Consider the following 25,508-nt stretch of genomic DNA (forward strand, 5'->3'; position numbering starts at 1 on the left):
TTCAGAACTGTCTCAGGAGCAACCCTTTGTGTTTTCTTTCAGCTGTATTTTTGTAGCGTGACAGCCCTTTCCGGCTGAGGCTAGAGGCCACAGCATCCTATACACCTAGGAGGATGGAGCTGTGCATTATTTGGCTCCCTATGTTCCTGTGTGGGAACATGACTTCTTTTCAGAGGCAGTGTTGTCATATTCCCCTTCTTTTGTATTAGTTGTCTGACAATGTCTAGTAGCCACAAGTCAGAGCAGGACTTCAGAGTGGCAGGCACTGCACAAGGACACAAGACAGACCCCACTACAAGGGTCTCCCCCAGGGTAAACCGAGGGGAAACCGAGGGGAAACCGAGGCAGAGACCAATGAAGTGATTTTCCTCAGCAACATGTGCCAGAGCCAAGTACAAACTTGGATCTCTCGCATCCTGGGTGCTCAGACTTACTCATTTGAGTATGTTGTCCTTCATTTCTTGCCCTTCTGTGCTCATCACCACAAAATTGCAGAGGAGTCATTGCACATAATGTGCAACACACGAACCAGAGCCACATTGAGGCGCTTCCCTTCCTATTTTCATCTAATCCCCGAGTACTAGTCTAGGGGTTAGGAATGTTTTTTGGCCGTCTGGAAATAGGTCTCTAGCCAGGAATAGGCCCCAATCTGTTCTGCTTCTCAGTTTCTGGAAACTCTCCCAGTCTCTTGAACATGTGCATCCCAGGCTACCTCTTTCCTGCACTCCTCTTTGCCCTTGAGCACTGACAAGCTGAGAGAAAGCAGATGTCAGAGGAAGGAACGGATGGATAGTTGGGTGGTTTCAAGGAAGTATCAAGGGAATATGGCAGCAGGGAAGGGCTCTCATGCAAGACAGGGTGGATCAGCAAACGTGAAGGGAACAATGGAAGTGTTTCCGAGAGGCTGCACCCCTTTTACCTTTTACTGCATTCCTGACCAGGAAGGGGTGAGGGAGAGAGGTATCTGCATAGGTACATATGCATACATATACGTATGTGTGTGTGTGTTTTGGAAGGAAGTCTTTTTGTTTGTTTGCCTCAAAAGAAGGTTTAATCATTCCTATTCAAAACACAGGTCTTATGGGCCAAGACCCTGGAGTATTCTGTTACTGGTAAGCTTCCAAAGGATGCTATTATGAGAGCCAGGAGACCACAGGCCAGGAGACACGGAAAGGAAGGGAATTCTGCTTTGAGACTTAAAAGCAAAAATAATCCTCACTTATTTACTTCACAAACAATTATGTGATAGGAGAATGCCATTTTTTTCCTCAAGATGCAACGTAGTGGCCACCATCTCTAAAGCAAGAGCGTGCCCCTAGATATTTAGGGAAACAGCATTGACATTCCAGATATTTGTAAAATGCCACGGCACACCCCCCCGCCAGCAGCCCGAGGATTAAGGCCATGCCCGGCAGTGCAGCTCCGCCGGCCCAGCGGAGCTCTCTATCACCAGGATGAAGTCATCTGTGAGGGAGCTGACACCATGGCCGAAGCTGCAGGAACAACTCCCCTGGGTGCTAACGGCTGCCCGGGCCGCCATCACCTTCCCCTCCGTGTCCTCTGACTGCCTTATCTCACAGAAAAATAGGGCAGTGTGTGCATTACAAAGAAAAAAAAAGAATAAAAATCCACTACAGAAACAAAGCACTCCGCTCCCTCTAGAAGTCTCCCCTTGGGGAGAAGAAGAGGGGACGAGAGAGAGAGAGAAAGCGAATGAACCACATGTGACAGATGTTAGTCACACTATTTAATGCACCACTGGAAGACATTCAGATACTACAGTGAGGAGAGGGCTATAATTACCCATCAAGAACAGAAAAAAGAAGCAGGAAAAAGAATCCCTTTAAAAACAAGGCACCAAAACCATTTGCTTCTGCATTATATAACACAAAAAAGCAAAACAGGAAAAAAAACCAGGAAAAGAGAAAGCAAAACCACAGTTGAAAAATAAATAAACCTTAGCTGGTCGTTTTAGCTGTGCCCCTTTGGGCATATGCATTGCAATAGCATTGTTCAGTGCATATATGACATGACATGGAAGGCTATTTGTAGTCTGCACCTGATCACTGGCAAGGGCCCATTCCAGAAAAGAAGCAAAAAAAGGTATTTATGAAGCTTTGCTTCATCTGCATGAGCTACTGATGGCAAAAGCTCCCGAATCCTTAGGAGATTATCAAGTTATCAAGGATGGATCACTATTACGCAATAAATCTTCAACAGTTATAGGGATCAATAATCAGTCTCAAAGGGAAGGGGATTATAAAAAAAGCACGATTTGATTTATGTGCTTTTAGGAGCAGGGCGGTGTGGGGATTTATTGCTGTTTCTAGCCCAAGAGCACAGGCTAAGTAAACAACCACAAGTTTGTACAGCTAGATTTAAAGGCAGGGAGGGGAGCCCTGTGCGCGCTTATTGCTGGAGGAGCCGAGTTCTCACAGGACAGGGGGAGAAAGCGGTGGGAGCCCAGCTAACCGCCCGTCCTTATCTGAAATGAAGCTGCGCGGGGTGGCGAGAACAGGCTTGCACGGCCTTTTGATCCATGGGGAGGTTTTTCCCTCGGTGCTCGCAGGGCTGGTGGGAACAGCCCCGCTCAGCTCTGGGCTTCGGGCAGGTGCTCTCCACCGGAGTGCGGCGCTGGCAGGGAGCTGCCCTTCGGCCAGGAGGGGAGCGGAAAAATCTCTTTTCCCCAGCTCTTCCCACACGAAACCTCCTCTCCCCTCGCCGCTGAGCTGCAGCACACCCTTTCCGCCGGCGGCTGGCCTCCACCGCAGCTCCGGCAGCTGGATCAGCGCCTTCAACATGCACCTGGCTCCTGCATTCCTGGTTTCTAGGGTGATGCTGTGGTGTCTCCCACTGCTGCGTGCTCCCCACTGCCCGCCCAAAATGCCGACCGCCCCTGCCATGGTCCAGCTCGGTCCCTTAGGTTGCATGGACTACTGAACGGTAGCTGGTGTTGCCCAGTGTCCTGTGATAATGGCACCAAAGCCCCTGTTGTAATGCGCAGGAGGGCAGAGCTGAAGTTGCTGTGGAAACCTTAACACTGAATTTTCATGACTGTTGAGCATTTAAAATCTCATCCTTACCGTGGTATGAGCATCTCTTTATGTACCGTTTTGCTTCTAAAATTGTTCCCGGCAAAGAAATTAACAGAGCAAAGAAGAAATGAAACTGCAGCCAGTGGAAGAGGGTCCTCAGAGAGTGAAACAGCAGGCAAATGCTGGGGGAACAGCTCCGTTTTACAAGCTGGATGGAGGGACTCAAAAGGGATGTCCCTGCCTGGATTGTCTCAGTTTATGAGTTTGGACCAGATCACATTTTACATCTGTAGGAGGGAGGTTTTTAATTCCATCCACAGAAGCCTCCTGGAAGAAGATAATAAGAGCACAAATCAAACCCACACCTCCCATATAACAGAGCAGAGCACTGCAAAGAGGATGGGGGCCAAGACATCAAACACAAAACGTTACTAAAGATCAGTAGCTGTTATCGAGGGGTGAAAGAATATACTCAGATGAAAGATGAAGCATGGTTGAAGGTATTTCTATCTGAGCCTGCTTAGCCCCTGACACTAGATAAGCATCAGTCCTGGCCAGACCCGTAAGCCCACTTGCCTGCAAGCAACTGGCTCTGTAGCTTGCTGCAATGGCTTCAGTTTGTCCACTCAGTAACGAAGTTAATGACCCCTGTATTGCCATTTAGGCTTTGCCCACCAGTCTGAGAAATTTATTATGAACTCTTCTTCACGTGGCCACCAGCGGAGGGAGGAAAGCTGTTGCCAGAGGCAAGGCTTCGGGCAGCATGAAGGCTATCAGCTTGTCAGAGAGAGGACAGCATTGCAGCATGGACGCTCACCCTGTCCTAAATGCAAGCGGCCACCCACAACCAGATAACCTTGCAATTACTGGCTCCCTTACACTCTGCTTGATAAAACTACCCGCTACCTCTCTGGATTTCTGAAAGAGGTTTATACGCCAGCTGAGTCTATGGAGGAAATAAATATGTTTCTGTCCCGCTAAGGAAAAGCCAGGACCTGTGATTCTTATCAGTTGTTTCCCAGCAGACAATCTGAAGAAGTTATCAGCAAGGCAGGCAGGATATCAGGTTTGTTCCATGGTGGTGGTGGGGAAGGTTTTCTGATTCACAGTCCTTTTCCCCCTGCTTATATTAGATGACATAGTTTGACAATATGAAAGTACCAGCGCAAGTTACAGGTTTAGTAAACAAGTTGATGGTGGCCCAGTACATGGCATCTCCTGGAGACTCAGTCTGCCTTTAGGTGGTGAACAGAGGGCTGGGTGCTGTAACTTTTTACATGCATTGAAGATGTTTGGGAGAATATATTGTCTGCAGGAGTAATGTACTAGCCTACCTTCAGATTAAGGATACCCCTGGGTAGCAGAGTGCAATTCTTATGACATAAAAACATCAAACTTGCCTTTGTAACTCTATTAGTCCTCAAGATTTTGCCCTCTAAAAAGGAAGGGGCAGGTTTGGAACACTTAGTCTTACCCTGCTTGTAGCTCAACGTGTAGCATATGACTTTGGAACAGCATATGGCTGTACCAGCCATTAGAGGAGTAAATATAGGTGGCAGAAAAATGACCTGAATGCTTCCTAGTTGCACCAGTCATTGTTATGCCTGTTTTATTGCAGTGCCAACAGGATCTTGGGCCCCTATTGTGGCAGGAACGGCTTTGCACCTTTTCTTGGTCTTGCCCAAAGAACACGTGCCTCCTTCAGCACAGCCGCTGCCCTGCTGCACCCCAGAGCATGGGTGGGAGAGTGTCACATCCGCAAAGCTTGGTCTCTGACAATAAAACTCACACCTATCTTGGAGGAAACCTATTTCCTCCTCTACTGAACACCCAGCTGCCAGCCAGCAGCTTTTTGCATGCTGAAAGCCAGTTGTCTTGTTTGTTCTTCTAATTCTTCCTCTTCTCTTTACCCTTTTCTACAGCTTGCTGAGAAACTTGACCCTGGTGACAGATGCCCCTGAGCTGGCATACCCTTCTCAGACTTTCATTTGGAAAAGATTTGAAGAAGTCTTTCTCATTGCCTCTGGACTTATCTGCTATGCACCTGTGTTCAAGGCCTATTTCTACCAGGGGCTGCTGGAGCTCTATGAAGATAACATACAGTATGTTGAGATAAGAGCTCTCCTGCCTCCGGTACGTATTTTTTGGCTTCTCTAGTATTCTTTTAAATCCTTATTTCTCCATAACTTTTCTCAAGCCCTATCTTGAATTTAGTTTTTGGATGTTTGCATACCTGCCCTTCTAAGGATGCTGGAAAACCTTGATCATATTCAAAGGTCTTTGCTGGAGATTTGCATAGGCAAGGGCTTGAAAGCGAGAGAAGCTTTGTTCTTCATGGCTAAGGAAGATACCTACTGTGGCAGCAGCACAAAACTGCATTGTACAGTCTGACTGGGAGCTGTGGCAAAATCTTGCTGGTTGGGAAGATGCGTCTCAGCTTTGTCTGCACCAGAATCACCTGTTCTGTGGCAGCTCTTCTGGAACAATTTCCCATCTTGAATAGAGACTTATTCTGGAATAGTTACATTATTTTAAATCCACAGCTTATTTCAGAATGATTTCTCTGAACAGGCTAGTAAACCGATTGGCAAAGCACAGTCTTACACAGTTTGCAGACAACTTAAATTTTGGCTATGCATGTGAAGTATAAACTGCTCCTTTCATTGCCACTAACAGTAAAATCTGTGGCCTTTCTCCCTGCATTTCACCTGGAGCTGGTCAGATTGTCCTACAATCCCACGCTGCCCCAATGCCTTCCCAAGTACCAGCAGACCCCACCACTGTTCTTCGGCTGTAACGGTTCCCACTTTCCTAGTGGCAATTTCGACACTGCAGATAGACCTTTTCCATACAGTTCTCCAGAGCAGCTCCAAGCAGTGGGAGCTCTGTCAGAGAAGCGGATGCCTTACCAAAACAAATGAACTGGGGCCGCTGCTCCTCACTACACCACCTACCTCCATGTTCTTAACAGTCCCTTGCAACGGGAATGAAGCTGCTGTGCAAGGTCCATCCAGCAGCACCTGAAGGACCAGGTGGTGCTGGTGGCTTGTGCAGGGGAACGCCGGTAGCAGGTTGCTGCTGGCACTACAGAGCCCAGCGGATGGAGCCACCACGCTGATGTCCTGCTGGTGGCCCCACTCCTCAATGTGCCACCAAATTCCTTAAATCATTGCCCTTGCGTGCAATGGCTGGTAGGCTCCAGCCAGCTGCAGATGAATGTCTGCACCCCAGCAACCACCGCTGCTCCTGGGAAGGCCTCTGCGGCCACCCTGTCAGCAGACAGGCAGGTGCTGTGACAAATTTGGAGGCTGATCTGGCTTTGTGCATGCCTCCTGCCCAACAGCTGGGGAGCCGGGCTGCTAACCCTACCCTGTTGCGGCTCGGGCTGGCCCCATAGCGAAATAAGGCTCAGTGTCAGGGCTGCACGCTGACACTCTGTCGTGCCTGAGATGAGAAGGGTGTATTGAAAAGAAAAAAAAAAAAAGGAGGGGGAGAAGACCACAAAGCTTGTATGTATCTTACTTTGCTGGGGGTTGGTCATGAGCCAGTTGCTCTGAACTCAGTCACCATCTGCCTTTGGGGTACCCGGAAAGAGAAAATAACAGCAATGTCAAAATTCCTGTCCTGTGAGACAGTGCAAGAGCTGGCATCCCCCCAGGTCACACAGGTTTCCGGGCCAAGAATATCTGTGATGTTACGAGTGCGTGGGCCTGGCTGGAAAATACCCTGCATTTACCGGCAGCCCTTAGACACGGTTGTAATGTCTTTTGAAGAGAGGCTTGGCAGGGAAGATGTGCTTCCCATCCAGCCCCTAATGCTGGCTCCAGGCGTGGGAGCCTCCAGAGCCCCCGGGCTTGCTCGCACCCGGCAGCTCGGCGTGCTGCGAGGTACAGGCGGGCAAGCTGCCTGCAGCCCAGGTAGCCCTGCGAGGGCTGCGAGCACGCTGGGCTGCCAGCCCCGACCGGCAGCGCAGGCAGGGAAGCGCCAGCTAGGCTGGAGCGGGGACGCGAGGGAAGGGAAACGCTTTGCCATGAAAGTCGAGGTGAGCAGGGTGTGCCGGGAATAGCGAGATGCTCGTGTGGCTGGAGATCCTCTACAAGGCTTAGACAACAGTGCTGACACTCTGCAAAAGCTCGCCTTGCAGGAAAGCCCGCCAGAAGCGGCCCCTGAAGTAAAGTAAATGAAAGTCAGGATTTAGTGCGAAACAGCAAACATTGTGGAAGAGCACCCCAAACCCAGCTGTGTTTGCAAATTCAGCTGTGTAAAGTCTCACATTCCCATGGGCGGCAGCAGGGGAATATTTCCTCTGAGCATCTGCGGCCGCCCCACAGCTGCTGGTGCCTGCAAGGGGGGGACACCACAGCATGACGGGGCACAGGGGCTTAGCGAGGGGCATCGCTGCGAGGGCCAGCACCGGAGGGGAAGTCAGAAGGTGGAGTGGATTGGGTGAAGGGTGGAGGAGAAGGGTGGAAGACAAAAGAAAGGCGACAAGGGTGAGAACAGAGTGATTTCAGCCACTGTTTGTGAGCGACTCCAGACGGGGCCTTTGTGGGTTAGTATCAACTGGGGCTTGCGGGGTCTACACCCCTGCTGAAAGCAGGGCAAAAGCCCTGCATATAGCCCTGGCGGTGAGGAACTCGCAGAGTAAGTTGATGAGATAGAGCATGCCAAAAGGATTATTTTTCCCAGTTTGCAGCCAGAGAACTGGGAAAGCGTGGCAAGACTAAACAACTGACTCAAGGTCATGGAGCAAACCTCTGGCAGAGGGGAGCAGAAGCCCAGCCCAGCTGGTAGCTTATGGGGCTCAGCCCTCACATGCCTTGAGGCTGCCTTGGCTGACAGACTGACACCGCAAGGCACAGAGAGTGTGTGTGAGCCGCCAGACGGCTGGACAAAATGCTCCAGCATTTGAAACAGACATGAGTAAGAGGTCATGGTCTCCTCTGGGTGCTTAAGGGCACTTGCTTGCCATATCTGAACATGGAGAAACTTCTTTCTTATATCACATAGGAGGGAGGAAAACCACTCCTTGGTTCTTGCCAGCTGGTAAAGGCTTCAAGAAGAAAATGTTCTGCACAGATTTAACTGCTTTTTTCTGCCCTGTTGCCAGGACCGCAGCACATTGCTTCTCCCAAGGCTTTTTTCAGTTCATTTCTCCCACCCCTCAATAAAACACCTCTTCCAACTTCTGCTTGCCATGTGCTTTTCGCCCTGCAGGTGTATGAACTGGATGGCACTCGGCATAACAAATCATGGTCCGTGGCAGCCTATCAGGAAGTGACTAGGCAATTTGTGAAGGAGCACCCTGACTTTCTTGGAGCCAAGATTATATTCACAGCACACAGGTAGAGGCTGAGCGGGGCTAAGAGTGCTGTGCGCAGCTAGCTGTGCTGCTTTGGAGGCAGCGGTGGGGAGGGGTCCAGGCCAGGAGAAGCGATGCTGAGGGCTGAGCTGAAATGCCACAGTTGGTCAGCAATGCCTGCATGCATCGTCAGACCTGGGATGTTGACTCCCGAAGCATTCCCTGGCATGTGTAAAAGGCTGAGGATGAGAAAACATCTATATAAGTCTGTGTACGTGCAAAGTGACCAGGGTTAGCTCATGGCGTGTGCTGGGGAGACAAGCGTCTGTGAGCACTGGGTGTGGGAACGAGCAAGGGAAGGGCTGCCTGTGAGCGTGTGTGCCCAAGCCGTGCACGCTCTCGTCCTGAGCCTGGACGTACTCCCCCTCTCTGTGGAAACTGAAGCAGTCACAGCAGTGCCCGAGTATGGGCACTCGGTATTGCAAAGGTCCTCATGGGATCCTGCAAACGCTGTTCTCCCGGCAGCCTTTGTATGGTATGTTTGCGCTGCTGTTTGCAGGCAGGCACAAGGCTGTTCTCCAAGTCAGCCAGATGCCATGAAGTCATGTGAGGTGATCCTGAGCAAATATAACAGACCTCTCAGCAGCACTTACTCACTCCGGCTCGGCACAATGCTCTTTCCAGTTCAGAGCTGGCTTGCCTTTGGCCAGCGTGGGTATGGACAGAGTCTGTCTGCAAAACGTGCTGTGATGTCTAAGTCCGATAGGGCTGGAAGAAATCTAAATTTAAAATTCTCTTGAAATGCAGCTACTGCCCCACTTCCCAGCAAAACAGTCAAGAGGGAAAAAAGAAATATTTAAACGTTTCTCTCCATGCTGTTGTGTTCCCTGCTTGGTAGATGGGAAAGCCAGTGAGTCGGACAAGCATGCCTCAACTCAAGTGACAGCAGGGTCTAGCCAGGCATTTCCTGGTCATTCAGGGGTTTCCTTTCATAACATCAATTTTCTACTGCTGTTACTCTGGAGACCTGAAGCTGGTTGTCAGATTCAGGAGCAACTTGCATTTTGGAAATACCCCTGGGGGCCCCGTTTCACAACTCAAACCCAAAGAAGGCAGGCCCATGGGAGTGAGCCTCTGTACTGCTTTCTCTCTCTTGCTCTTTAGGATGCTGAATGTTTCCCAGATTAAAGAAGCCATCGTCACTGCCATGGCACTCAGAGCCCGCTTCCCAGACACCCTAGCAGGCTTCGACCTGGTGTCGTGGTTTCAGCCCGGCCGGTAACAAAGGACCACGCAGCCGCTCGCTCACTCCTCCGCCCCCCTCCGGTGGGATGGGGAGGAGACGGAGGAGAGAAAAGGAAAAGAAACTGGAACCTTGAGGGTTGAGATAAAGGCAGTTTACTGGGACAAACACAAAAGAGATTACAACAACAACAACGGCACTAATGAAAAAAGGTATACAAAAAAGAGTGATGCACAGTGCAACTGCTCACCACCCGGGACCCGACGCTCCGCCACTTCCCCCACCGAAAAAAACAGAGACCACCCCCCGGCCCGCTCCCCATTTATATACTGGGCAGGATGTCACATGGTATGGAATAGCTCCTTGGCTAGTTCAGGTCAGCTGCCCCGGCTATGCCCCCACCTCCCAGGTTCCTGTAAAAATTAACTCTATCCCAGCTGAACCCAGGACATTATCCACCCCTTATTCTATACCATCTACATCATGCCCAGATCTTACTTTTTTTATTTTTTTTTCCAATCAACCACTACAACTTTCCTTGTCTTATATATAAGTATATGGATTCCATCCCTTGACCTCGCACACACACACACGGTGTTCCTTTAGCCTATGGGCTATCCCTCTAATGTGTCCATCAATTTTGGGGCTCTATCTGTTGTAACAGTTCTTCAGGATAAGAGAGAGATGGTGTGAGATGTTGGGTTGTTGTACGCTGCCTCTGGAACTTGTGGCTAGTACATTTGGTGCAACTCATGCCCCTGGTCTGCAGGTCGAAGATGTTGATCTTGAGGAAATTGGTGGGTGCCAGTTTAAGTTCTATCGCTGTTGTACTTGGCTCAGTTTCAAAAGTCCATCCTGTAGTCATTTGGATAATTCTCACAATAATACCCTTGATATGGCATATAGACACTATAGATACAATGACATGCATTGGCAGGTTATTTAGCAGTTAAATATCATACAGCCCAATTCACTGGCTATTCTCTCCCAAAATCAAATCTCCCTGAGGTACACATCGAACCTCCCCATCCTTCTGCATCACCCACCAGGTGTACCCAGGTCCTTGAGCAAAAACAACCCCTTGAATGGGTTTGCTTCTGCTTGAGGGAGGACTAACCCAGACTGTCTTTCCTAACATACTCCTTATGCGCACTACAGGGACTTTATCCCCTTCTACAGTATGTGGATCTCTTGGTTGGGCGGGGCCAGCCCGATTGGCGGATCCTCTAGTATTAACTAACCAGGTGGCTTTTGTTAAATGTGTATCCCAATGCTTGAAAGTTCCACCCCCCATCGCTCTCAATGTAGTTTTCAGCAGTCCATTGTACCGTTCAATTTTTTCGGAGGCTGGTGCGTGATAAGGGATGTGATACACCCACTCAATGCCATGTTCTTTGGCCCAGGTGTCTACGAGGTTGTTTCGGAAGTGAGTCCCGTTGTCCGACTCGATTCTTTCTGGGGTGCCGTGTTGCCATAAAATTTTCTCTTCAAGGCCCAGGATAGTGTTCTGGGCAGTGGCATGGGACACAGGGTATGTTTCCAGCCACCTAGTGGTTGCTTCCACCATTGTAAGCACATGGCACTTGCCTTGGCGTGTTCGTGGGAGTGTGATATAGTCAATCTGCCAGGCCTCCCACTGTTTATATTTCAGCCATCGTCCTCCATGTGACAGGGGTTTTTGCCGCTTGGCTTGCTTAATTGCAGCACATGTTTCACATTCATGGATGACCTGTGAGATAGTGTCCATGGTCAAGTCCACCCCTCGATCTCGAGCCCATCTATATGTTGCATCTCTTCCCTGATGGCCTGAGGTATCGTGGGCCCACTGAGCCATAAATAGCTCACCTCTACGTTGCCAGTCCAGGTCCACCTGAGACACTTCAATCTTGGCGGCCTGATCTGCCTGGTGGTTGTTTTGATGTTCTTCAGTGGCTCGACTCTTGGGTACATGAGCATCTACGTGACGTACTTTTACCACTAGCTTCTCTATCCGAACAGCGATATCTTGCCACAGTGCGGCAGCCCAGATGGGTTTACCTCTGCGCTGCCAGTTGCCCTTCTTCTATTGCTGTAGCCACCCCCATAGGGTATTTGCCACCATCCACGAGTCAGTATAGAGATAGAGCACTGGCCACTTTTCTCTTTCAGCAATGTCTAACGCTAGCTGGATGGCTTTCACCTCTGCAAACTGACTCGATTCACCTTCTTCTTCAGCAGTTTCTGCGACTAGTCGTGTAGGACTCCATACAGCAGCCTTCCACCTTCGATGTTTTCCCACAATGCGACAGGACCCATCAGTGAACAGGGCATATTGCCTCTCATTTTCTGGCAGTTTATTATACAGCGGGGCTTCTTCGGCCCGTGTCACCTCTTTCTCTGGCGACATTCCAAAATCTTTGCCTTCTGGCCAGTCCGTAATCACTTCTAACATTCCTGGGCGACCGGGGTTTCCTATGCGAGCTCGCTGTGTGATCAGTGCGATCCACTTACTCCACGTGGCGTCAGTCGCGTGATGCGTAGAGGAAACTTTCCCTTTGAACATCCAGCCCAGCACTGGCAGTCGAGGTGCTAAGAAGAGCTGTGTTTCAGTACCAACCACTTCTGAGGCGGCTCGAACTCCTTCATATGCTGCCAAGATCTCTTTTTCAGTTGGAGTATAGCGAGCCTCGGATCCTCGATATCCCCGACTCCAAAACCCCAGAGGTCGGCCACGGGTCTCCCCAGGTGCTTTCTGCCAAAGGCTCCAGGTAGGGCCATTCTCCCCAGCTGCAGTGTAGAGCATATTTTTAATATCTTGTCCTGTCCGGACTGGCCCAAGAGCTACTGCGTGAACAATCTCCTGCTTAATCTGTTCAAAGGCTTGTCGTTGCTCAGGCCCCCATTTAAAATCGTTCTTCTTCCGAGTAACTTGGTAGAGAGGGCTTACAATTTGACTGTAATTTGGAATATGCATTCTCCAAAAACCCACAACACCTAAGAAAGCCTGTGTTTCCTTTTTATTAGTCGGTGAGGACATAGCTGCTATTTTGTTGATGACGTCCACAGGGATCTGACGACGCCCATCTTGCCATTTTACTCCTAAGAACTGGATCTCCTGCGCAGGTCCCTTGACCTTACTTTCTTTTATGGCAAAACCAGCCTTCAAAAGGATTTGGATTATTTTCTTCCCTTTCTCAAAAACTTCTTTTGCCGTGTTGCCCCATACGATGATGTCATCAATATATTGCAGGTGCTCTGGAGCTTCACCTTTTTCTAGTGCAGCCTGGATCAGTCCATGACAAATGGTGGGGCTGTGTTTCCACCCCTGGGGCAGTCGATTCCAGGTGTACTGGACGCCCCTCCAAGTGAAAGCAAACTGAGGCCTGCACTCCGCTGCTAAGGGAATGGAGAAAAATGCATTAGCAATGTCAATTGTGGCATACCACTTAGCTGCCTTTGATTCCAGTTCATATTGAAGCTCTAACATATCTGGCACAGCAGCGCTTAGCGGTGGCGTGACTTCATTCAGCCCACGATAATCTACTGTTAGTCGCCATTCCCCATTGGATTTCTGCACGGGCCATATGGGACTATTAAAGGGTGAGTGAGTCTTGCTGATCACTCCTTGGCTCTCCAGTTGGCAAATCAGCTTATGGATTGGGATCAGGGAGTCTCGGTTGGTGCGATATTGTCGCCGGTGCACCGTCGTGGTAGCAATTGGCACCTGTTGTTCTTCAACCTTCAGCAACCCCACAACCGAAGGGTCTTGGGAGAGACCCGGCAGGGTAGACAGCTGTTCAATCTCCTCCGTCTCCAATGCAGCTATACCAAAGGCCCAACGGTACCCTTTTGGGTCCTTGAAATACCCCCTCCTGAGATAATCTATACCAAGGATGCACGGGGCCTCTGGGCCAGTCGCAATGGGGTGTTTATGCCACTCATTCCCGGTTAGACTCATTTCAGCTTCCAATACGGTTAGCTCTTGGGATCCCCCTGTCACACCAGAGATACAGATGGGTTCTGCCCCTTTATAACTAGATGGCATTAGGGTACATTGTGCACCAGTGTCCACTAGAGCCTTATATTCCTGTGGGTCTGATGTGCCAGGCCATCGAATCCACACTGTCCAGTAGACTCGGTTGTCCCTCTCCTCTACCTGGCTGGAGGCAGGGCCCCTCTAATCCTGGTTAGAACATCCGTTACTCACTTTCTGCACACGTAAATCGGAAGTCCCTTCAAGGGGATCGGAAATGAGATCAGCCCATCTACTGCGTCTGGGGGACTGCTCACGGGAAACTGGAGCAGCAGTTTTCCAAGAATTCTCTTTTCTGGTTGCTTTTTCTCGCAACTCCTGTACCCGTGCATCCAAGACTGAAGTGGGTTTTCCATCCCACTTCCTCATGTCCTCTCCATGGTCACGCAGGTAAAACCACAGGTTAGCCCGTCGAGTGTACTTTCTCTCTCCTCTCTCTTGGGCAGAGGAACGCTTACTCCCAATAACTGCGATGCGGGCCTGTACAGGTGAGGAGGAGGACAGATCCACTTTGAATTGCTGGAACTCTCGGGATAACTCCTCCACAGCTGAGACACAGGCCCGTAGGGAGGAAGAGAGACTCCCTTCGTATTGCCGGAGTTGGACAGCCAATTCATCCACCGTTTGTCCATAGCCTTCTCTCCAGGACATTACTGCCAATGAGTTGGCATAGGTTGGTGGTGCACTTCGTAGAAACTTCCGCCACATGGGTTGTGTGCATTGGACTTCATCTGGATCTGTGGGTGACTGCGCATTTTCTGGATCATTGTAAATCACCTCCAGCACGGCTAATTCTCTCAGGTACTGAATACCTCTCTCCATGGTGGTCCACTTGCCTTGGTGACATGTAACTTCATCTCTGAAGGGGTATCTTTCCTTTACACCTAACAGAAGTCGCCTCCAGAGGCTGAGGACTTGTGTTTTTCTCCCAATCGCCTTGTCGATGCCCCCTTCCCTAGACAGAGATCCCAGCTGCTTGGCTTCCTTACCCTCTAATTCCACACTACTAGCCCCGCTATCCCAGCATCGGAGCAGCCAGGTAACAATGTGCTCACCTGGGTGGCGGCTAAAATCTTTTCGCATGTCATGCAACTCACTCATGGATAGAGATCGGGTAATTATTTCAGGTTCTGCCTCTACCTCCTGTTCTCGCGATGACCCTGGTTCATCTTCATCTCTCGTTAAGCGAACTGATTTCTTTGTGTGTTTCTTTTTCTGTACAGGGGCGACTGATACTGGCACAGGCTGGTTCTCTGGTTCAGCTGCAGTGTCTGTCACCGGGGTAGGGGTAGTCATGGTACCTGTTGTCGTGGTAGGGGCAGCCACGGTGCTTGTTGTCGGGGTAGGGGCAGCCACGGTGTCTGTTGTCAGGGTTTGGGTAGCCACGGTACATGTTGTCCTGTTTTCCATCTTTTCCCCCTTTTCCCCCCGAGGGTGCTGCATAATATCAAGCAGTGTTTGGTAGATATTGGCCAGAGCCCAGCACAGTGCAGCGAGTTGTATGTCTTTGGAATAGCCACAGCATTTTTCTTTCAAATATTCTGTCACTTCATAAGGGTTCTGTAGTTGTTCGGGAGTGAACTTCCAAGTCACTGGCGGTGAGAAGTTCTCTAGATACTTGCCCATATGCTCCCACATGCCGTGCCACCCATGAGTCTCCAGCTTTGGGGGAGATCTCTGAGTGGTACTCTTAAAGAGCGTTTTTGTAGCCCTAAACAAGACCTGAAACATATTCAGGAGGCATAGCACTAACAGCACATTGGCTTGCGCATCCCAAGGATATTCAAAATTCTCAAAAGCTGTTGTAATTAGTCGGAAGGAGAAGAGGGAGGTGAACGGACGGGGGGAGGTATCCCCCCCTAATTTCCCCATGGATTGGGTGTAATTACCAATAAAATCCGACAGAAGGCGCCCAAAGTATGGAAATGATATCACTGCCTCATACAGATACCAGCTTAACCTCATGACCAGTGATGTAATCATTTCATAAGTCGACATTGCCCAGTACAGCAAAATGATAATCCCAATCACTCTCCCAGAGATGAGATACGCAACTACAGGCAATACATAGAGCATATAAGAGCTTACAAAACGCCACCATGTAAACAAATGAAACAACATTGTGACTAACATCTATATATCTAAGAAATGCGTTTGGCAAATTTGTTTCAACACGCTCTGGCCAGATCTGTCGTTATCTCAACCCTTCTGCCCCACGTTGGGCGCCAAAAAGGACTGTCGTGGTTTCAGCCCGGCCGGTAACAAAGGACCACGCAGCCGCTCGCTCACTCCTCCGCCCCCCTCCGGTGGGATGGGGAGGAGACGGAGGAGAGAAAAGGAAAAGAAACTGGAACCTTGAGGGTTGAGATAAAGGCAGTTTACTGGGACAAACACAAAAGAGATTACAACAACAACAACGGCACTAATGAAAAAAGGTATACAAAAAAAGAGTGATGCACAGTGCAACTGCTCACCACCCGGGACCCGACGCTCCGCCACTTCCCCCACCGAAAAAAAACAGAGACCACCCCCCGGCCCGCTCCCCATTTATATACTGGGCAGGATGTCACATGGTATGGAATAGCTCCTTGGCTAGTTCAGGTCAGCTGCCCCGGCTATGCCCCCACCTCCCAGGTTCCTGTAAAAATTAACTCTATCCCAGCTGAACCCAGGACACCTGGTAACTGTATTTCTTCTGTGGCTTCGCGTTAACCCCTAGACGTGCAATATAACTACATGTATAATATGGCATATGTTTTATACCAGAGCCAGATCCTCTGCTGCTGTACTGAAATCAGTGTAAATGGGTCGCAAATCCTCCAGCTAAGGATTTTGTTAAGGGTAATTGACAAAAATACCTGACAGAATCAGCTCCCTACCCCACAGCATTGTAACTTCAGTTACAATTTGGCACCTCAGTGATACATAGCTGTAAGTCCCACCATCTTCCAGAGCATGTTCAAAAATACCTTTCCTCCTTCCCCCAGGTTGGTAATGAGGATGAAGGTCACTCTTTATGGGACCTGAAGGATGCCCTGACCATCCCGTATTCCCTGGGGGTCAACTTGCCATACTTTTTCCATGCTGGGGAGACTGGTAAGCATGAGGACTCAAGGCCTGTTATTACTTGCAGAGGCAGGAGATGAAGTCTTGCAAAGCACAGAATCAGCAAGCCTGGCTGTATCAAGATGATGTGTATGTGTATACACGTGTATATAACCGGTTTTCCCTATGCTTCTCCTCATATCTGCTTGTTGCTGTAGCATTCCTATATGGCACCTCCCCTACCTGCTCCCTGCTCTTGACTGTAGGCGTCACGTTGCTAAGCATCTTTGCCCCGTGTGTGACATGGAGTCATGCTGCAAGAGTTATTGCTAGTAGCCATTTCCTCCTCAGAGCAGTGCTCACCTCCCATCCACAGTGGCAACAGAATTCCTCAGCCATTATTTTACATTTTAAGGTGAAGGAATGTCTGAGCCAGCCTCGAGTCTTAACTGAATACACTCATCAAAGTAACTGATAGTTACTCTTCATTCCTGGGGCAATGTATTATTATTGGCAATATATTATTGAGTCCTTATGGGTGGGATTTATCCTAACCATGCATGACAGTTGTGTCTAACTTGTGTGTTGTGCTTATTGCATGTTGACATCTACAGAGATGTCTACATCTGAACTAGTTACCCCAGGCTCCTTTTATAGACATGGACAGTAACAAGCACTTCTAAGGCACAGTACATCTCATCCTAATGCACAGACTATTCCCCAGAAATTATTACTTCTCTCCATTGACTATGAATGGAGACCAGCACGATTAGCTTAGTGGCAAGAGCTATACTGCGGACACCTAAAGCCAGGTGAGATGAGTGGGTGTCTCTATGCTGGGCAATGTCCTGGGCAGATTTGGATCTTTGTTTCACTGAAAATGCAAAGTGGGAACTCAGAGCATGAGCAACCCTCTCACCTTGCAATTGGGACATTTATTAACAAAATCATCTAGCAGTTTGAGAAGATATATTTCCTCACAGCATTGCAGTGATTCTTACCTGTGTCTGCTCAGACTGGCAGGGCACCTCTGTAGACAATAATGTGCTGGATGCATTGCTACTGAATACCAGTCGGATTGGCCATGGACTTGCCCTCATTAAACACCCAGTAGCCAAAAGTTTGTCTCTGAAGAGGGATGTTCCTGTAGAAGTCTGTCCCATCTCCAACCAGGTATGTTGTTGAAAGCTTAGGTCTTGGGGCTGGAACACTGGAATGGGATTTACCATAGCAGCTGGGAGCCACAGGGAGCTGGGGGACAGCTAGATGTTTTGTTGCACCCAGGTTGGCTCAGTCTCCTTTGCACTACATTACACTGCAGTCTGCTATGTAGGCACACGCTGTGTATGTATAAGGCTTGTAATGCCAGCCAGCTCAAAATCATTTAAATTGCCACCCAGAGGAACCTGGGAAGGCAGTCCTCCCTAGAGGAGATGAGGCCCAGAGCCAGGGAGGTGCCTAAAGAGATATAATGGAAAATACTTCAAAGCCAGGAGGGCCAGAGGCTTAGAAGCTGGGGTAGCAACTGGGAGTCCTTTTGGTTTTGTAGAATTCATAACCAGGGGGAACTCTTTTGCAACACATTAGCGTGGTGTGCATTGTCCCCTGGGCACAGCAGAAAGGATGCTCTGGGGTAAAGATGTACCAGTGTGAGCCTTGAGGGAGACAACCCTGATACCAGCCCCAAATGCCCTCAGCTAAGTGTCATAGCAAATACGTAACCAAAAGACTTTTCCTGAAATGCTCACAGTCAAATTGTTATAAATAAGCAGAAGATATTCACCCCACTGGCCTTGATTTAGATGATTAATTTAAGAAACGAATCTCCTTATATAGTCACTGCAGACAAGTAGGCTCCTCCTGCAGCAGTTCAGAGCAGAACACCTAACACACCCTGAACAGCCCTCTAGAGGCTGTTGATGACTACCTGCTGGCACAGGCAACTATATGCGGTGTGACGGGTGCTGTAACGCAAACGCAGCTACAGCAATAACCCAAGGTCATGTTGTCTCCCATCCTTCCCCATCAAGGTCCTGCTCTTGGTAGCTGACTTGCGGAGCCACCCTGCAGCCAGCCTCATGGCTGAAGGGCACCCCATTGTGATCAGCCCTGATGATCCCGCTATCTTTGGGGCAAAGGGCATCTCCTATGACTTCTACGAGGTGTTCATGGCCATCGGAGGGATGAATGCTGACCTGAGGACCTTAAAACAACTTGCACTCAACTCCATAAAGTAAGTTCCTCAGCTCTCTCATCTAGATATTATAATGCTAAGGGGACTATCAGCTTGCTCCCTTGAAACCCACTGTATTTTGGGTTTGGCTCCAGAGTCTCCTCTGCTACACGAACTGGGCTTCTGTTAATCCAAAGTCTCCTCTGTGTGTCTCCTCCAAGGGCAGGACACAGGGACCGCAGAAGCCCCTCTGCCCATGCCCTTGAGCACCTTTCTCTAACTCAGTGTCTCAGTTTATTCCCCCCCTTTTCTATCCTTTGCAAAGTTTCCTCCAGCACCTGGTTCTGCATATGGGAGAAATGTTATGATTTTGTATCACCTGTCTATTTCTGCCCAAATTTGACTTGCTGTGGTGTTTCCCATCGCCCACTGGGGAAACACAGGAAAATAATCTACCAGCATGTAGTTTGGGTATGTTTAACCACTTTTTCTGTTTATCTGGACAGCTATATGTGTCCCAAAATAGTTTGGATACAGTGCCCAGGGTCTTTCTGCACATTCCTAGAATCTCATCTGTTTGCCAAATCCTGTGCCAGTCCTCATGCCAATCCCAAGTCCCTGCTTGGCCGGAGAGACAACAAATACTCTTATGTCCTACCGATTTGGACCAAGCCCAGGGGACATCTGAAAGCAACAGCAGCGCTGTCTCTTTTGTACTAGTCACCGAGTGCCGCCCAGTGAATCACCAGCTTTTGCAGACTGAGCTGTTTGTCCTCATGGTGCAGGACTCAGTAGCTGTTGATATGGCCATGATGCTTCTCACCCCAGCGGGAGCCCAGCCAGCAGGAGCTCAAGGCTCTTTACACTGTGTTACTCTGTGTGGTGTAGGCACATCGTGCAAGGGTTAATCTGTTGCTGCTTCCTGCCTTTCTGTTTTGGCCGCTGATCTTGAAATAGCTGCCCCCTTGTCTCCTGTCTGATACTGACTTTTCTCCTCCTCACAGATACAGTGCCATGCTACCAGATGAGAAAGCCAAGGCCAGAGATGCCTGGCAGAAAAAATGGGACCAATTTGTGGCTGACCTCTCTGATAGCTTTCTGAGGGAGCTTTAGAGGGGATAAGACTCATCTCAGAAGGCATTTGGCAAGCCAGAGCAAGCCAGGCTTATTGCTAAGAGGGAGACTGCTTCTTCCATGTGACCTGAGCAGATGAGTGAACCTCAAAGTCTCAGCTGGCAATGGGCAATTCTGGTAAGCTAGTCTTAACGCTAAGAATGAGCTGCACTATCCTGTGAAAGGCATGGGCTGGAGGTAAAAGGGAACAGTGAGCATTTATAGCAACAACAAAAGAACACCCCACTCAAAATAGTCAAAACAATTAAAAATTGCCAGTGACCAAATCCTGACATCCTTATTCAGGAAAAACATGCTTTCTAATTAGAGTTAGCGGGAGATTACCAACGTGAGGATCTCTGAATTTTGCCTTATCATTACAAAATGCAGACCTTGTCCGGAAACAGCTAAGACAAACATCCAACCATTTGGGCCACTGACCTTCAGGAGAGCAAGGACTGAAAATGACTCTTGTTATGTTTAACCCTGGGCCTGCTGCCAAAATAGCACTGCTAGGTCGAAGAACCAGTCATAGGTCTGATGTCTGCTATTTCAGGACCCACCATGGCTGGAAACAAGCTGATGGAACTTGCTCCCAGAACATTTAAGCCTGGTTGCACAGTGATCATAAAGCCAAAAAATAGGTGCCTCAGTTGCCAACAGGTTTTTTTTCACTCCAAAATCTTTTCCTGTCCTCTGGTCACAAGGAAGCCAAAACACTTTTCAGCTGAGAAAGAACACCCTGGCCTCCCAGATCCAGCTTAATTAAAACTCTCCCCCTGCACTGGGGCATGTTAACACAGGCCTCTGCATTTATAGGAAACACCTTTTAATTTCAGGGGGTTCCACCATCAGCCTTTGTCACCTAACTCAGAGTGCAAATGCGCCCTTATTCAGCCTGTCAGAGAGATTTTCACCTTGGTGGAGAACCACTCTAACACGGTGGATATCCACTGTGTGCACTGGGACCTTTGTAGTTTCCAGCTCTTTGGCAAAAAAGTATTGCAGCAACTACACAATAAATAGCGTCTGGACAAGCAGATTCCCTTTTTTAACATCATCAAAAAATCAGGAGAAGAATTAGCTGCAGGGAGATTAAAAAAAAGAAGTCTTAATCAGGATGCTAAGTAAATTCAGCAAAATCCTTCGGCACGCATACCGTAAGGACACAGCCAGGATCAACCAGCATCTCTCTCTGACTTCAGTACAATGATGCTGGTTTGCATCAGCCAAGGGAGAATTTACAAAAGTTCCTGCTGAAAGACATCTCCCTCCTCTGAGCTGCAGGCTTGCAAGGACTGTTGTTTCCTGATCTGACCAGCTTGGGCAAATTGGCTGTCTTTATGTTTTCTGCTAATTGTCTCAAGCTGCCTGGCTGTAGTGTTTATTTCCACTGACCTTGGTTAAAACACCTTAGCAGGAGGCAAATATACTTACTACAGAGGTGGATCAAGCTGCGCAGCCCGTGCATCCCAGTTTAAATTGCCCACATTTCGCAGGCTGCAAGTTCATCTCTAGTTATCGCAGGGAAAAAAATACAAAACCCACACTACAAACCCCACAACCAAAACCAAATAAAACCACAACAAACCAAAGGTGTTGACATTGCAGAAGCCAGCAATGCAAACCACAGAAAGCAAAAAGTGAGAACCCAGTCACACACCTCACTAACCAAGGGGGTTGCGTCCCCCACATCCCAGCCCTTTTCAGCCGCAGCTGCCTCCACGCCAGCTCTCTCTGCCCACACACCCCACACCTTCCCCTGAAGCACCACCAGCAGCTGGTCTTTGCAGGCTGGCCTTTCCTGGGCCTTGATGCAGGTTTGGTCCTGGGATGAGCTTTATACTGGAGGAGGAGCCAGAGTAGAGGCACCTTTCTTCCTCCTCCATGAATGTTGCATACAGAGCTTGGTCTAAAGTCCCCAGGGTAGGCATTGGTCAGATTATAAATGCTGACTTGGGAAATGCCTTATTTGTAACGCTGCTGAGGGAAACTGCTGTAAACAGGTAGAATGGCTGCTAACCACTGACCAAAAGCCAAGTCCCTCTGAGCCCCCTGATCTTTCAGCTTTGCTATATGTGGATGGAGGAGATCTTTTATTTGCCATGAGTTGATTCTCCCTTAAGTGAGACTCTTTGCTGCCAAGGTGAAGCTAATCATTACAGAACCAGTGTGGGAGGAGCTGAGTTCCTCAATACAAGTTGACCTATGTCCCTTCCTTTTCTGCTGCAGTGGAAAGGTTTCAGCTCTTCCTGCACATGGTCTCTTGAGGGCTTGACCCACTGATGGCCTTTCAGTTACCTGTAGTCCCCCGTCCTCATTACCCACAACATCAGCAGGGCTAGACCTTCTGTTTGCCAAAAGCTTGCTGGGACCAGTTTACCTGTTGTGTCCAGCTTGTTCCTGCATTCCTAGGAAAAGCCTGATGTGCGCTCAGCCATTTACTGACTTTGCATCAGGAACTGTGACGTGATGTGGCCCAGTGTCTGGAGCACCAGTGAGTGATGCTGCTTGGGATTACAGCACAGAAATCACTGGGAGTTTAAAACTGTACAGGTCTGAGGTGATCTTCAGATGAAGCCCTCAGAAAGGTGGGACTTGACCCTACAGGGCTCTGTTTGCATTTGTGACTAGCCTAGCGACTCCACTTCTGCTGACGGTATCCATCTTAGGGTTGGTCAGATCGCCGAAACTCTCTCATCCTGATCACACATGTTTAAATGTGAACCTGAACTGCATGGAGGTGCCTCACTCTAGCGGTGTAGCCTTCCTTGGGTCCCTCCTTGAACAGGGCATTGCCATGTGTAGCGACTGCGGCTTCCCAAGAGTCCTTCTAGCAACAGATGGGCTTTAACCATTTTTAGGGCCTTAGAGGGTCAGACGGGAGGAGGGCCAGCCTGCTTTACTGCTGGGGGTCAATTCTTCCTTAGAGCGTGCCTTAGTTCGGAGAAAGGTGGAAACTGAGAAACTCAGCCTGCATCCCCACCTCCCTAACTGTAGGTGTGCAAAAAAGGAGGGCTTCAGGTTGGACCACAGCAGTTAAGAAAGATCAATCCATTCAGATATCCCCAAGGCTTTGGGTAATTTTGACTATGGGGCTTCATTGAAACTCAGCTCTTAGCATTCACAGTAACATTTCAGGGATTTTGTTGCCAGTCCATTCCCTTACCCTCAGTACCTTGGCTCCCTGCTCACATTTGTTGTGCAAATGCATTGCATGTAATTTTTTCTTGCTCGCCTCTTTCAGCGCATAGTATATATTTCGATCTTTAAACCTGTTTCCATTGCGGGGGTTTTCCTCCTTTTTTTTTTTCTCCTGTTAAAAAGAACGGGGGATACCCGTGTTTTGTGTGAGGTTTTAATCTGGAATATGCAGCGGAGGGGGGATGTTTCACGTCACTCAGTCTGGAGCACAATTATGACGGGGTCTGAAATGTCTTCACAGCACGGTGCAAAGGGCAATTTGATCCAGGGGGCTAACCACTGTGGAGTCAAGCCCGAGCCACCTGGCAGAGACATGACACAGGTCCCCCAGCCCCCCCTTCCCCAAACACACAGTAGCTGCATCCAGTTCTGGGCTGCGTTTTCATACAGAGACCACCCGACGGACATGATTTGCTTGTGCTACCTCTCCTCCCAGCTAGAGAACCTGAAGACCTGAGATGAAAGAGGTACTTAGACAAGCAGGACTGGAAGCAGCCACAAGGGTGGCAGAAGGCTGAGTAGGGGCAGACCCTAAAGCGGCAGAAAGTGGCCCCCTTTGGTCTCCATCCGGACTCGGGAGCAAGGAAGGCGAGCAGAAAATCCATGGATGTTTCTGTGCTGCTTACTTCCAGCAGCCATAGGAATATGTCAGATCTTATGCCTGTTACTTCCCCCATCGGTCTCTCCCTGTGGCCTCTTCAGGTTGAATTTGTTTAAATGGGAGGTGGACGGAGCTTTGTTCGCAGCCCACCATGTCACAGGTCTATCGGTGTTTTGTTGCACAGCAGCTCGGACCGCCGTTGGGGCACTTTAGCAAATGAAATGTTTGCCTCCTGGTCACTCACCGGCAGGAAATGGCTGATCCAGCACTACGGTTGCTGTCAAAAATCATGCCAATAAAAACAGAGGAGTAAAGTAGCTGGATGAAAATAGAGATAGGCCCAAGCGAGCAGCTGGATCTATACGTCATGTGAGCCTCCATCACTGCAGTGGGACTACGCAGATGCCAGATGCTACAGCAAAGCCCTCTGGCCATAAAACACAGGGCTACAGATGTGTTTTCCACCAGTTCCTGATGCTCAGCCTGCTTCAGGTTTTTCTCCTGCAAGTCTCTGAATTAGTCTCTTCACAGGTAGCAGAAGGACATTTCTTTGGCCAGAAACTTGTAGCTCTAATTGGGTCAGTACTTAATTCCTTTCTTTCCAGTCTTGCAGCGGTTGCAGTCATGGCAGGTCTATCAAGTGTTTTCTGTCTGCTGCAGGACAGGCAGGTGAAGGGTTTGGCTCTCATTTCTTCTGGCTTGTCATTTTTATCAGGCCGTCCCCTCCCCCTTGGTCATTACAGGATAAGAAAGGCATTTTACTGTATTTTCTCAACCTTTAGCTTGTCCATCATTCCATGAGCAGGCTGCGGCAGAGAAAGAGAAGCGATAAAGCGAGGGGGGAGGGCTGGTTCGGGCCTTTAGAGCTTCTGTGGCAAGAAAAGAGATGGAAGGTACGGCTGCTTTCGAGGGGGGATGTTAGAAGGTCAGGAAGGGGGGGTGATGACAGCGCTACGAGTCCAGGGAAAACAGAGCTGCAAAGTTTACATAGGAACCCACAGGAGAGGCTGCGGGCAACTGCCTGTTTTGCTTGCCTTTAAAGGCAGCTATGAAAGGGGGTGGGGGAAACATCCAAGTGCAGCGTAGATGGGGAAGAAGAGGGAGTCTCCTGTGGGCTGGTGTGAGAAGGGCAGACAGACCATCTCTAGGGGCGTTAGGGGATACGGCTGTTGCCAGATGTGCCTGCGGAAGAAACCGTAAGGGCCCTCCGTGCGTAACGTGCAAAACGGGAAGCTCCTAGCAGAGCCACGAGGGGACAATCGACTCTTGCAGGGAAAATCGCACCATCGGGCGTTTAGCACAGGGCTGACGGGCTGAGGTCTGCCTGCTGGTGCCGGGAGTTCGGGGGTTCGGCGGCCAAAGCAGGCTCCGCGGGGTGCGATGCCTGGCAGCCATGCCGCCGCCCGGCCCTGCTGCGCCTGCCAGGCTCAGCCTGCGCCCGACCGCTGGCAAACGCCCTCCGCGTCCCTTTAAAAATAAGCTCTGCAGCCCGTTGGACGGTCTTCCTTCTGAAAATAAACACAGCAGCTCTGCCCGCCTGCCGGGAACGCTCGCCGGGGCACACGCACACGCTTCGGGGGCGCCTCTTCAGCCGCGGCTACCCCGGCCGGCAACGCGGCCGCCCCCTCCACCGGCCCTCGCGTGTCGGAGGCGCGGCGGCCACCAAATCCCCCTGCCGACCCTGCGCCGCGGCGACCCCCACAGCGCACCGGTGCGTTCTGCTGCGGCTGGTGCACCGGAGGAAAACGCCGCAGAGCAGGCGAACGGCGTGAGCGGGGCC

General features: G+C 49.7%; 1 protein-coding gene across 1 annotated transcript in view; it reads left to right on the forward strand.

The window, feature by feature from the left end:
• ADA2 (adenosine deaminase 2) overlaps nucleotides 1-25,085 on the forward strand; it is a 31,689-nt gene extending 6,604 nt beyond the window's left edge. The window contains exons 4-10 of the mRNA XM_049821818.1: nucleotides 4,958-5,168; nucleotides 8,253-8,380; nucleotides 9,502-9,592; nucleotides 16,580-16,688; nucleotides 17,653-17,810; nucleotides 18,668-18,870; nucleotides 19,815-25,085. Coding sequence (XP_049677775.1) covers nucleotides 4,958-5,168; nucleotides 8,253-8,380; nucleotides 9,502-9,592; nucleotides 16,580-16,688; nucleotides 17,653-17,810; nucleotides 18,668-18,870; nucleotides 19,815-19,923 — 1,009 coding nt within the window. The 3' untranslated portion in view covers nucleotides 19,924-25,085. The remainder of the gene's footprint in view (nucleotides 1-4,957; nucleotides 5,169-8,252; nucleotides 8,381-9,501; nucleotides 9,593-16,579; nucleotides 16,689-17,652; nucleotides 17,811-18,667; nucleotides 18,871-19,814) is intronic.
• Nucleotides 25,086-25,508: the final 423 nt, after the last annotated feature.

Source organism: Accipiter gentilis, chromosome 18, assembly GCF_929443795.1.
Source record: "Accipiter gentilis chromosome 18, bAccGen1.1, whole genome shotgun sequence".
Lineage (NCBI taxonomy): Eukaryota > Metazoa > Chordata > Aves > Accipitriformes > Accipitridae > Astur > Astur gentilis.